At 35.7% G+C, this 14301-nt stretch overlaps 1 protein-coding gene across 1 annotated transcript in view; it reads right to left on the reverse strand.

Moving 5' to 3' along the window:
- LOC118733152 (cuticle protein 21.3) overlaps positions 1–12888 on the reverse strand; it is a 147834-nt gene extending 134946 nt beyond the window's left edge. The window contains exons 1-2 of the mRNA XM_036462413.1: positions 12705–12888; positions 5568–5817 (exon numbers count right to left, since the gene is read on the reverse strand). Coding sequence (XP_036318306.1) covers positions 5568–5817; positions 12705–12716 — 262 coding nt within the window. The 5' untranslated portion in view covers positions 12717–12888. The remainder of the gene's footprint in view (positions 1–5567; positions 5818–12704) is intronic.
- Between the last annotated feature and the right edge of the window lie 1413 nt (positions 12889–14301).

Below are 14301 nucleotides of genomic sequence, written 5' to 3' on the forward strand. Positions count from 1 at the left end.
CTAATTTTTGGCAATTTTTTTTTTTTGGTGACGGTGTTACGCATTTTTTTCATATAAAGTAAGTATGTATGTTCGACCTTTTTTTTTAAAGAAAAGCAAATGAGCAGCACTTTCCACTCGCACTTTATTATACTAAATTTTAATGAGTTACAAAACTGCAAACCAAATTTTTTTCTAAAGATTCGAATTAAAAAGTTTGAAATTTTGGCGAATTAATTTTTATAGTTTTCTCACAAAGTTGGAAGTTTGGTATTATATGGTTTTTGTTACTAAAAGAGCTTTACTTTCATAAAATAAATAATAAACTGAGGAAAAATAGCCAAACTTACTAAAATGTCGAGTCCTAATTTCTATTTTGGCCGCTGTATGTATTCCTCGATTCGAATCACAGGCATTCAGATTAGAAAATAATAACTGTTTATAAAGAAAATTACAATCATATACCAACATCACTTAAAACTCGTTCATAGGCATGCCATTGTAATGAGCTGTTAAGGCGTCGGAACACCGAATACGGGACAAATACAGGGCATTAAAGAAATACAGAACATTTGGCGTCCCGTATAAAATAAATAAATTACCAGGACAATGGGTCAAAAAAGAGGACTGTCCCGTATAATACAGGACGGATGGTCACCGTACTCATGGCGTATGTACATATATGTATAACGTCGTGTAACGTACAAAACCGCGTATCAACAAAATGCAAAATCGCGTATGTGAGGTTGCATAAATTATTTTCTAGATTGAAGCAAAGAGCTTGTTTGAGCAAATCCAATTTTTAGCAAAAAATTTTAGTTGCGCGATTTTGCATTTTGTTGATACGCGGGTTTGTACTTTAAACGTCGATAAGTATATGGTTTATGGACAATTTTTTATTCGCTTTCATTTGCCGTTTTTCCTATTGAAATTGTTAAATTGGTTCGTAAGATATACGTGATTAAGTGGAAGCGCTTTTTTAAGCTGAATAATGGTAAATTGAAAATTTTTCGAAAATTTATCCATAGAAAAAAAAATTAAGTCGATTTTCGGAAGTCTCGTTTCATAAAAAAATTTCTTTATTACGAAAACCAAAGGATGAACCTAAACAAAAATCAAATAGCATCCATCCCTATTTTGAAGATTTCGAAAAATAAATACAAATTTAATTTCTTAAACACACCTTTGGTGTATGTAAAAAAAAATGGTTTAGATTTCTTGTTACTTAGTTATATAAACAGTCATGTATATATGCACATTAGTATGTACATATATTTGTATGAATTTACATATGTATCTATGTATATAAGTACCAGCGTCAAGTTGTTATTCACGCTTCATTACAATGTTTAACAACACTTCAACTTTGACACAAAGCTTTTAAGTAGATTAAAATTATTGTCAATATGTAAATTATAGATGCGTATCTGCTCCCTTTAAAATACGCCGCGGAAATACATACATACATACGCATCTTCATAACAGCGTTTGTAAATAGTGCATCTGTTTATATGTTAGTGGTAGAAAAAAGAAGAATATGCATATATATATATATACATACCTACATATCTAAATATGCATTAGTTCGCATGTTTGTGGCAAGTCAAACCTGTTGTGGCGGTTTCTATGACAATGCCGGGGGCGTTAACCTACACACACTTATTTATTTGCTATTTTTTTATACTTGCACCTGAATCAAAGCCCTTCAGTAAATTAAACTGGTTCGGAAGTCGCGCCGAACTAGCAAGAAAAGTGACGGTACTGGTTCTACATCTATCCCAAATTAAAAATGCTTTCGACTGTCATTTTTAACATGGCCATGTCCTACGAAGTGGCAATTGCCCCCCTCCGCAGAACTCGTTCTGAGCTGGTTCCATTTTGCACAGATCTGGGGCAAAGAGTTACAAAAAAAATGTTGATGATTCTTCTTTTATGCATTGTATTTAATTTAATTTCAATTTATTATAAACAGGGAACGGATTTTTAGGGCCTAAAAACCTATAAAAAAGGCAAAATAAAATAGCGAAAAAGGCTGGAAAAGGCAAAAAAAAGGTATTGCATAAAAAGCAAAATAAGGCACTAAAAAAAGACAGAAAATACGAAGAACAATCAAAAAATATATTTTTTTTAGAAATGTTTATATTACAAGTAAAAAGAGAAAAACTATGAACTAGTTTCATTATATGAAAAATTTGTACTTTGTATCTTTGACTATTTTATCCTTTCGAGTTTCTAACTCATAAAACTTTAATCTGTAGTAACATTGAACCACAAGATGCATTTTGAAGTTTTCTGGCAGCATTTTCATTCGATTTTCGCGAAGAAAAGCCTTGAATGTACTAAATGTGCGCTCGACGTAAGTTGATACAAGCGGCGCCCAATTTAACTATGGAACGTTTTAAACGTTCATATTATCACGATTAAGGGCGTTTTCCGCGCCCTTTACAATTTTATCCACACCCCTTATTGTCTCTAAGCCTACGTTAGCTGAGAAAACGGCTTTGAATTTTTCCAACACCAGTTTGGCAAGAGGTCCCTGCGTTTCTATAAGCCGCATGGGCATGTGTATATTTTTTAATCTTAAAAAAAAAAATTTTAAATGCTATAATCACTTTTTTAAAGGTAGAAAAGGCAACAAAAGGCAAATATCTTAAAAAAGGCAAAAAAAAGGCAACATCAAATGTGTATATATGGAATCAGAGAAAGCTAAATCGTGGACATTCTTAATCGAATATACTCTATCTCTTTAGCAGAAAAAAAGGCAATTTCCATAAAATCCGTTCCCTGATTATAAATATGCGATTTTATCTTCAAATTTTTGAGCGGCACGCAACTATCTCAATTTATCAAATCTGAAAATCACAACGATTTGAACTCGCGATAAGCGATGTTAGAGTCGGAGGTCCTCCCGCGTAGCTATGTTCGTATTGTACGGGAAATGGGAATTGAGAATTTATGCATTTGCTTCTCAGCTTTCGCATGCTAAATGTGAAAAACTTTGAGGACAGCACAACTAACACATCGCAAGTTTCAACTGTCCCGCACTGCAGCCATTTTGCAGTAGTTAAGTGATATGTATGTAGTTCTGAAATTTGTAGGACGGAGCTAGCGCTTTGCCAGACTGTTCCTTCAATTTTGCTGCAGGGAAGTTAATGTATTCTTCACTTCATTTTATATATGTACATTAGGGCAGGTAAATTTTTTCGCGTATAGCATCGGAGGAGAAAAAAGTTGTGTTTTCGTATTCTCCAGCAAAAAAATATCCGGTAACTTGCCAGTAACCAAATTTCGGAGAGTAAGCCAATATTTACTCCCAATGAGTGAAATATGCAAGAAAGTAAGAAAACGCAAAACCAGCAAGAAGTTGCTAGTTTTATGAAGAGCTGATTAATTTGTTATTTTCCGATGCAATTTTCATAGAAAACTAGTATTTTCCAACTTATATTTAAATAGGTTTTTTTTGCCAATTGCAACTCTAAAAGCACCACAAACAATTATTTTGTTAATGTGAATTACATTAAGCATCATGCCTCCAGCTGTTTTCCTTACTAGCAAATAGTTGCTAGCAAAAATTTATCCAGTAAAAATCCAGTAAAACTTGCAAGTTCAGCTGTCATTTTTGCTCTCTCAATTTCCCCTCTTTTGCTAGTTCCTTGCAAATTTTTGCGTACGAAAACGACATTCAGTAAAAAATCAAAGATCAAAAGATAATTGCCGAAATGGATCTTCCATAGAAAAAAAAATACATGCTATGATTTTATACAAAATTTAAAACATCTTTACGACACTACATCCAAATCCCATGGTTTTTTCGGCAAATTTGTTTAGAATTACACATAAAATTCTCGTATCAAGATCGACTTCCAATCTAATCGTTACGCATCAGTTTACCTCTGGGTTAGCTAAAAGTGAATCAATCCGCCATCATGTAGGTACACCCAAGATTTGAGTAGGAGGGGTGTAAGTAGCATCTGCAACAGCCTTCTTAACCTGAATGGTTTTATACAAAAGCTACGTACGCAATTTTCTTTTTAAACTTTTAGTTGTACCTACCAGGGTTTGAAAAATCTTCTACAAAATTTTGATTTTAAATCAGTTTAACTCAACGAGTTTCTATATTTATATAAAAAAGTGTGAGTAATATGTCAAAATTATCAGTTTTCAAATATTTTTTTTTTTTGAGTTTTCGCGACCCCTAATGTTTTTCTTTTTAATTTTTAAATTTTCGTAAAAGCAAATAAATTGATGCCCCATAAAAAAATTCGATGTCGATATTCTAAGAACCACCCTAATATATATATGGCAGGCCTGTAGAAAGTTGCCTTCCTAACCTAAATGGTTTCTGGCAAATTTCACCAATTGTATGCAATTTCTTGGCCAAAAATTGTGGCCCTACGTGTTCACTAGTTATAAATACAACGAGTAGATGATACATAGAATTTAAAGCTTGGATTTTTAATTCTTTTGAAATAACTAAAGGTCCGTGGCAACGCGGCGAATCATTTTAATGGGCTGGCAACACATAAAATTCAAATTAAAATTAAAATTCTTTGTGCGTTGGTGAAATAAAAAACTATTTTACAAATATTTACAATTTAGATTTTACAATGATAAAATGGTGCAACAAACGAACATAGGCATATTTGTACATATAGTATTTGGTATTTTTACTCATAAATATCATAAACTTAAATTTTGGGAGTTTAATAAATTCATCGGGACTATGCTGGCTAGTTTGAATATATATTTTATTGCAAATAAATTAGTGTATTAGCAAATATTTAGATCTACGCAACTACAAATGCTAATAAAAATTATTTATTTTTAAGCGTTTGTGCTCTTCTCTACATACCATAAGCAGGTGCCGAAGCGTATTTCACAGAGGCAGCCGGCGCAGCAGCGACATAGCTATGCGCGAGAGCAGCAGGCGCGGCGTAATGTCCATAAGCCGGGGCAGAAGCGGCGTAATGCAGAGCTGGAGCGTGTGCAGTTTGGTAGCTAATAGCCGGAGCATGATAGCTGGCCGGTGCAGCATATGCGATGCCATGGGAAAGCGCGGGGGCAGCATGCGCGTACGCAGCGTACGTAGGTGCAGCATAGCTATGGCTGAGGGTGGCCGCCGGCGCGGTGTAGCCATGCGCGGCATAAGTGGCTGCCGGCGCGGTATAGCCATGCGCGGCATAGCCATGTGCAGCGTAGGCAGCAACGGGGGCAGCATAGGCATGGGCAACAGGTGCAGCGGCGGCGACTACGTGACCTTATTGTTTTTTTTTTTTTTTCATTTACGTTCATTTGTTAGCACAGAATTAGAGGGTGTGCATAAGTATGTAGGAAGGAGTGTGCATGTGCGTGTGTGTGTGTGTGTAAGTAAAAGTGCAAGACAGTGCAGAAGAAGCAACAAAACATAAGTGCGAAGTGAGTTGTGACGGTGCGAAAAATAGTAAAGTGTGTGCGAAACGGCGTGTTACATATGTAAGTGTGCAAAAATATGAAATAAATTTAATTGTTAATCATTAAATGTAGAATAATAAAAATTGTCTCAAGCTCAACTTTGCTGTGCAATAAAAATCGCGCAATTTCCAACTTACCGCCAATATGTGGCGCAATGCCTGCATCGTTGCTAATACTGGAGCGTTGAACGTGCGATTGTGAGTGCGCAGTTTGCACGGCGCTGGAGTAGTCCGATTGCGAGGATTGGCCGTAATGTCCCTTCACGGTATGCTCTTGTGTGTTACCCACTGAGGCGTGATCCACGCTGGGCGCAGAGATGGAATAGGCCGCTGGGCCACCGGGCCTGGCATGCGCACAAGCAATCACAGCGGCAATTACGAAAATAACCTGAAATGAGTGAACGTAAACGTGTGTATATACATAAATGAAAGGGCAATAAAATGCAAGTGAAACAAATTTTAAGAGCGAAGCATAGTTTTAGGCGCTCAGCAGCCGTATAAAAGGCACATTTGGTGTAATTAATTGTTGCATGAGCAGGACTTAATGATTGCACAGACAGTTGCCGACGGCCAACTTGTCGAACAAACGACAGAGGGCGAGAGATGGCGCGCTTGTTTTACGCTCTTCTGTCGTAGTGTGTGTAACTTTTTGGCAATTCGATGAAATTTGAAAACTTTCTCTCAGCACCACTACTTAGTTGCCTTCATTTTGGTTTCAAAACTCCATGAAATGTATGCGAAATGTTTAAAGTTTTAATTAATCTTGCCGGGATTTCGGAAATCTTGATAATATTGCGATACCACCAGGTATGCTGGTTCTACTTACTCGTGCATACTTACATATGAGTGTATGTAACTCTAGCAATTTTACTGCTAACACACTTTAATGACATTTGGTATGTATGTATGTTAGGGTGATCCAAAAAAAAAGTTAAGTCGGAAATTAATGCTCGCAAACCCCTATAATTGTTTTGTATCGAAAAAATATCGCTTCTTTTTCTTCTTCAAAGCACTCAAATAGGAAATAAAATTTTTCGTAAAAATGATATTGAATCCTTAAAATTACTTTTTTTTCAATCAGCAAACTCCTCGGTGGTGAGAGCTTTAAAATTCCAACATTAATTTTCTTACATGAATTTTTCCAGCACCCTAATGCACATACATACCTGTGTGCATATGTAGTTGGAATACGACATTCAAATACTACGCTCATTTGCGATATCTCTAATGCACAAATTTCCAGAAAATTACAATTTTCATGGGGACATAGTATGCAGCAAAGCTGCAAACAAAATTTTGAGTATCGAAAAGCTAACTACCATTGAAATGAAATTTTAAAGTTTAATCAACGAATAGCATAAAGTGCATTACTTACTGTGAAGCCAATCGAATGAAAATATGTTATAATAGCCAGAGCTGGCAAAAATATGCATAAAAAATTTTTTTTTTAAAAGCTTCGAAAAGTTCGATAAATAAACAATTAGCCAATTCACAAGGTCTTTTATTTCATGCTATCGTCTGTTGTGCTATGTTTTTACAACCATACAACGGTACGAAGAATATGAGACTCTTGTGAATTGGCCAAATGTCTTAAATATGCTAAAGTAAAAATGAATTGTGTTTATTCGTTATATAGAAGCAAATGCAACAAAAAAAAATTAAAAAATTACCGCACTTTTTAGACATTGACAGGCACTTGCACATCATCAGGCTAAAATTGAATGGGCTATAAAATTGTATATTTAAGAAAATTCTAACACTTTTGAGAAAAAAGAAAGGTGAATATTTGTTGCGATTTTTTTGTAGTGTTTTACAAAGTCTTAAACCTGGTTTTATGTGGGTTTTGTTAGAGTATGAACCATATTTTGATTGAAAATTCTTGAAAATGAATAAGTAAACTTAAATGGCAAACAATATCACACTGAAATTGGTGTGATTTAGATGGGACCAATACTGTATCTATTTAGGAAAATGGCTAAACTAAGTTAAGTTGAGTTGGAGAAACCAGCCCTAAGACTTTCAAAATAGCCTCTTAACACACTAAAGGCATGCTTCATACTTTAAAAGTGTTGGTAACAACAAATGTTCATTCACATACAGCATGGTTACTCATACGCACTGCCATACCAAATATTTACTCCGAAGTTCATACAAATCAAACCAAAAAAATAACCCTGTTTATAAAAATGCAAGCAAGTACAAAGAGTGTAAACTTATTCTCTATCAATTATGTATATATATGTGTATGCATATTTGCCGTTAAGTGTAAAAGTATTGCACATACTTAAGTGGATGCATATATGCATTTTTCCACTCAATAATCTTCAGCAGCAGTATGTCAGCTGGTACGATTGGCATTTATTTTTATTTTCATTTTCTTTTTGATTTTGATTACTGCCACAAACGTTAGTGGGAACTTTTACAACTGTGCTATCAAAATGTGGCGTAGATTGTGTGGTTATTTTCGATTTATTTCGAAAGTGGCAATTATGGTAAGAATGAGAAAATATTTACATATATGTATGTACATATACTGAATATACATACGATTATGTAAATATATATGTACATACATACATCAATTGGAAGACTGCTATACTTTAAAGAATATAACCTAAGAGCATTCTCAGGTATCGAGATATCGAGATCGCCTTTAAAAAGATATTGATCATATCAATTAATATTAAGTACAGGCTTATCTATAAATGTATGTATGTAGCAGGAGTATCGACGAACAGATTTCTCATCTCTTATGCTTGGCGATGTTATTCAGATAAAACTTAGGAGGAAGGAAAACGGAAGTTAAACCAAGGGTATTAAACACCTTATACGTTTACGGAAAGCTAAGCAAATTCTTTTGTATGAAAAGGTGATCTGATGGCATATTTTAACTAAGAAATCAGTCAACCTCATGCTAAAAAAAGGTCCAACCGACCATGGGAGTGGTGAATGTGCTACTAAACCTAAATCTAAAAAAACTTAATAAGGAAAAAAGGTGCAGTCAGCTGACTGAGAAAATTATCTAGCTACCTAGTCGCACACAATATTATTTTTATTTTCTCAATCAGTCAGGTAGGTCCAAACCGCAGATCAGTCAGCGAAGTGGAGGTAAGAATATATCAGTCAACGATATAAAAGACGTACTTGCAAGTCAATGCACTTCCTGTCTACTTTCGCTGCTTTGGCAGAGGTTGTGGATGCCGTCCGCCAACTGCAAGCTCACCTAGGCACATGCAATACATGCTCACAATATCGTGAGAGCTTCTTCTGTTAAGAATAGTAACTTAAGAGACCTTAATGCTATATAGGGAATAAAGATGCAGTGATTGCTCAAACTCGTCAATTCTACCTGCTACTTTATGCAGGATGCAAAGGCGTATGCAAATTCTGTGCGGTATCATAAGGGACCAGATTGAGGCCAATTCAGCCTAGTCTAACAAGCAGCCTGGCAGAGCAAACATGAAAACTAACGACCTCGATGCTGTTAACTTAAAATATTAGATGAGCGCCGCCTACTTTGGATAATAATATTTGAATAGCTGTGGAATTCTGGTTAGGCAGAGTCTGTATTTCGGAACTTAAGAGGGCGGTATGATATGGATAGTCGAGTGCCCCAAGGCGTTTCAGATCTGTTAGACTCGTCTTGTTTATCTTAAAGACATTCGGGAGATTGATTTGGTCATTAATAAACAGAATGCTTACGACGCGTTTATTTCCCAATGGGTTCTCACAAGCGATTATGTGTAGTATTGGAGAGTATGCAGCACGTCTTCTAGCGAGAGATCGCTTTCTAAGATGACAGCGTAGAATTTATTGTAAGAGGAAATTTCTAAGACACTTTGTGTGAAACTGTACAATGATGCCTGGAAAATAGCACTCTTTCATTTCCCAAGAAGAGAGAGGGTTCCTTACTTATAGAGAGTCTGCCTTAGAAAAAGATATTTCGCTTACGAGCTCTGAAAAGTTGAATAAACTGTTTGGTCATGACCCCGAACCGCTAGCTGTGATGGGAGCTGAGCTTTAAGGAATGGGGAAAAGACGTTTGCAGTAGCCATATGCTGTTCTAGAAAAGTCGTTGAAAAGCGTAGGAAGTTCATATGGAAGTCGAAAACGATCTATCGGCTCACTAGAACTACAGTAAGACTAAACTTTGAACGGAACGAAAGACTTGACAGCTATTTTCTCCTTTTCCACAATAACTGACACATTTTCTATAGAAAAAGGAAACCGATTTGTCACTTGATTACTGACAATTTAGGGTTTCCTGACTAGGGACCGCCCAAGCTCGCTTCAAGACGCTGTGTCCGACCCCGTCAATACCTTACGAAGTCTCGACGCCTCATTTGTGGTCTCCAGTATGCCGCAGAACTCTTGCCAGGATTTTTCTTTTCTTTTTTAAGCTGGTTCTATATTTGTTTCAGCCTTCTTCACGTCGGCAACGTTTAATCTTTTTGAAGAGCTTCCATTCCGTCGACCTAAGTTGACCCAGTTCTCCATTCTACCATACTGGCTTGAACTTTGATCGTATGCGAGATATAGGACAGCTCAGCTCGAAACACTTGGCCAGAACCGCTTTTAGACGATAGTACATTACATAGCATCAATAAGTCAAAAAATTTCCAGAAGTATTTTTTTAAGGCAGAAACTATTAACTTTTGCTTTTAAAACAAAATATACTCCCCATCGGTTTCAAGACATCTTGTTTAATAAGCCATTTACGTTAGGATTTAACCAAAATATTTGTAAGAAAAATACATAGTTATTTAAAACAATTGATTTTAACTTGCGGCTAAAGTGAAAAGTCCGACAAAGCACCAGTAAAAAAACTTAAAATACTGTGTAAACAAACAGAAACTCAACAGAGCACCTAAGGGTAGAAATCTATGGATACAATGAGGGAAGACGCCACGAAGAAGAAATGGCAAAGGCGTAAAGTGAAAAGTAAACATTTTAAAATGAACTTTCATCCGAGCCAAGAGTGAAAAAGTAATAAACATTGCAAAAAAACTTTACAAAAGCAAAACAACAACGAGAACAGCAACGCATAAAACGATGAAAACAAATAGCGTTACGTGAGTTCGCTGACTTCAAAAACGGCCAAAGGATTTATTGCTATGCGCCCGCCGACTTACAGCTTTTCTCTTCTCTGCTTCGTATGACTTTTTAATTTAAAATCTTCAACGGAAACTTTCACATACGCATACGCAACGATGCCTAGTGGAAAAATGGGAATGCATTACCTTTTTCCACCAAGATTAACAACTACGGTTGAACGAAAAGATGCATCGCAATGTATGTAAGTGAGCGGCTGATGCGCAGTTTGGAAGCCACACACAAAACAAAAAGTTTGAGAACTAACTTAACCATAAGGGTATTCAGACTTTCCTCGTTAATGTATTAATTCGTTATCTGGTAACTCGGTAACACTTTAAACTTCGAACGCCCCTTATTCTTTTTCTGGTTGAAATTACTTTCGAATCAGCTGACGTGAAGTTCTTTTATTTATAAACATTTATTAATTCCACAACAGAAAGGTTTATTGAACTTTCGATAAAATGTATGCACATTTCGCGGGAGAAAATTCCAGCAAATAAGTGACAGAAAAAATAGCTGACATTTTAACGCGTGTTATTACCGCATTATCAGAGCTGTCACCTCGTTAAGTTGGTAATGATATATTTGGTAATTTACAAAGACAAAACAATGGTGGGAGTTATCGAATACCGAATTAAGACCTTAAAGAGTATAGTCTGAATACCCTTTATGTTTTTTTTTCACGTTATCTCAACGGCTGATGTAGCCGAATGGATGTGTGTTCGACTGCCGTGTTGTTGGTCACGGGTTCAAAGCCTGTGACACAGGCTTTATTTTATTGTTTTTTATACCCGAGCGCACTTGTGCACAAGGGTATTATAACTTTGTTCACATAACGGTTGTTTGTAACAGGCAAAACGAATCGAGATAGATATAAACAAATGTATACATAAATGATCAGAATGAAAAGAGAAATCGATTAAGCAGTGACTGTCTGTCCGTCCGTTCGTCAGTCCGAAAAATAAAACTATTATAAAGTTTTGGAAAATGGGCGTAGCCACGCCCACTTATGGTAACATGTGTATAGCTTGGTAACCGCTGCACCAATTTCTTCCAAACTTGGCACAGTTGTTGGCCTCGGTACAACATACCAAATGGACGAAAATTTTTAAAATCGGCCAATAACCACGCCCACATCCCATATAACGGTAATTTGGAGATATACGAAATCTTCGATAAATCAGTAAATATTAAAGCTAATTTATTCAAAATTTATTTATTGAAATTTATTTCTAGCTTGCATACATCTATCATCTGAGGGAATTTTTTAGAAAAAAAAAAAGAATATTTTTAACAACTAATTTTTTTTATAAAAAGTCTTAAAATGTTATAAATTTAATATTTCCGGTGGGAAAAACCACTGTTTTTTTTGTATGTAGAGTGATGCCCTCTAATATCACATCAGGGCGGATCAATTTGTACGGGAAATTTTTTCGACTACGTGGGTAAAGCACAGAACGATTCTATGTGTAAATCTAAGCAATTTTTGCGAAGAAATATTAAGTCTAAAATCAATTTGGAGTTTACCAAATTGCGAAAATAGGTTTCTTAGCATTCTTCTGAAGTGTCGTAAAGAAGTGCTTAAATGTTGTATAAAAACAAGCTATAAGGCGTTTATGAAGAATTCATTTCTGCACTTATCTTTTTCTTAAAACTTCAAACAAAGAGCGCAACAGTGAAAGTTTCCTATTTTATTCGAAATTTATTTTCGCAATTTGGCAAACTCCGAATTGATTTTTTATCCATGGTTTCTTTGTCAAATTTGATTAGAATTACACTTAGAATCCTCAAATTCTATACACGCATAGTTAAAAAAAATTTACCCGCCCTAATATACATATATTTAAAATATATATTTTGGGCATTAAAGGACTTGTGTTGGTATACATAATCAAATATATGTCAAAAACTTTGCTCGGCTTGAAAACTTGCTTCAATTATACACATAATTAAACTATTTAAGAAAACCATATCCACAGATTTAAAGAATTTTTTTTCATGCATTCCTTTGTCCTTTATTCTTCTTCTTGCCACAAATGTCTGAAATGTTTCACTAGTCTTTCCATGCTTTTGAAAGTTTTCCCATTTTGTTTTCCAAAAGCACACTCAAGCCCTTCCAAAATGTCCTTTTGCAATTTAAAAACAAGCAAAAAGCAGCAACACTTCAACATAACTGCGTACCTTCAAAGCCATTTTTTTTTCACAACTTCACTTTAACTACTTTTGTACTGTTCTGCAAGACTTTGGTTTAAACTAAAAATCGCTTTTAAATTTAGCTTTTCTTTGACAATCTGCGACTTATTTTGCCGTTATGAAGCTTGCAACACCGTTGCACTTGGAGTGGCAATTTGTTGATCAAACGTTTTCAAAAACGCACTAAAAACTGTTTCAATTTCGTATTCTTTGCGTTTATTTATACGCTTGGGCCATCAAGTTGTGGCAGCAGCACCAGCAGCAGCGGCAACAACAACAACAGCTCTACAGCCCAGCAAAAGCGCGCTTATGAATTGAAAACTGTAACTCAGCTGCAGAAACGAGTTTTATTGTTTTCGATTTGTTTTTCTTGCACAGTTTTCCGGTGCAAAAATTTTTTTATAACAACGCATGAGCTGCGTTGGATTACATGTAGATGTATGTAGTATATGCATGTCTGCAGCTATGTTGCTGCACCAAATCAGCAACTACAGCCTCATATTTGTAGCAGCATTAATGAGAGCAACAACAGTTAATAGATAGCAGCAACAACAACAGCAACTAAAATTGTTTTGGCTGCAACAATACCTACATACAAGCTTAGCATAGCCAAGCCGCCTTTGGTCGCTGCTGTCACTGCTGCACGATTTTTCAGCGTACACTTAGCAAGTTGCAAGTTGTAAGTAAGTTGGGGTGGCGGCTTAGGCTTAAATGATTGCAATTTGATTTTAAATTTATTTTATGCATTTATGTTTTGTTTCTGTTAGATATACTCGTACATAGATATCTGCAGATTTAAAAAAAAAAACATTGCGTTTTGTGGGGCGTGTGTACTTAAATATTTTGAGTATATCAATCTTACAAACTGGGTGCGTGGAAATGCTATGGACATACAGTACTACGCTAAGAACTTTAAATAATTAAATGGTATACATGTTCGTGCTTATGTATGTCGCGGTAGACGGCGTCATTAAAGCAAATAAATATAAGTATCTTCAGTTTGTATAATGAATCGCCTAATGTCCCAATCCAGGCACATGAATACTGCTTTAGTGAAAATTCCAAGATATATAGGTTAGGCTAGGTTATTCTGGCCTATCCCACGTAGACCAATAGGTCCCTAGTGATGCCAGATGGAGATAGAGGTGTCCTTTGGCTATTTGCTTGAACTCCTACTCGGGCAGGTATTTAGTATTGAGAGTTCCATTAATTTAATCACTTATGGTGTTTAGGTATTTCCTTGCCACAATTACTCCAATGTCATGAACAACTAGTTTGGGTGTCTTTCCTTCAAATTTATTTTGTAGGTCGTTTACCACGAGTAGCCAAAGAAGCGGTTAGAGTACCCCTCCCTTTGGTGTACCCTTTACCGCCTGCTCGGTTAGCCTGGCTTCACCCAATTTTTCTATAATTCGTTTACAGTATAAAAGCTTTTCTTATAAATAAAAGAGTAGTAGGTTCCACATTGTTTGCTTGTAAAGTAATCAGTATAGCTTATATTGATACAATATTAAAAGCTCCTCCGATGTAAGTCTTATGTAAAACATCTCCATCTAGTCAGACAGTCAGGCGACGCTCAAGGCAC

Source organism: Rhagoletis pomonella, unplaced genomic scaffold (assembly GCF_013731165.1).
Source record: "Rhagoletis pomonella isolate Grant_MI unplaced genomic scaffold, Rhpom_1.0 Rhpom_scaffold_00002, whole genome shotgun sequence".
Lineage (NCBI taxonomy): Eukaryota > Metazoa > Arthropoda > Insecta > Diptera > Tephritidae > Rhagoletis > Rhagoletis pomonella.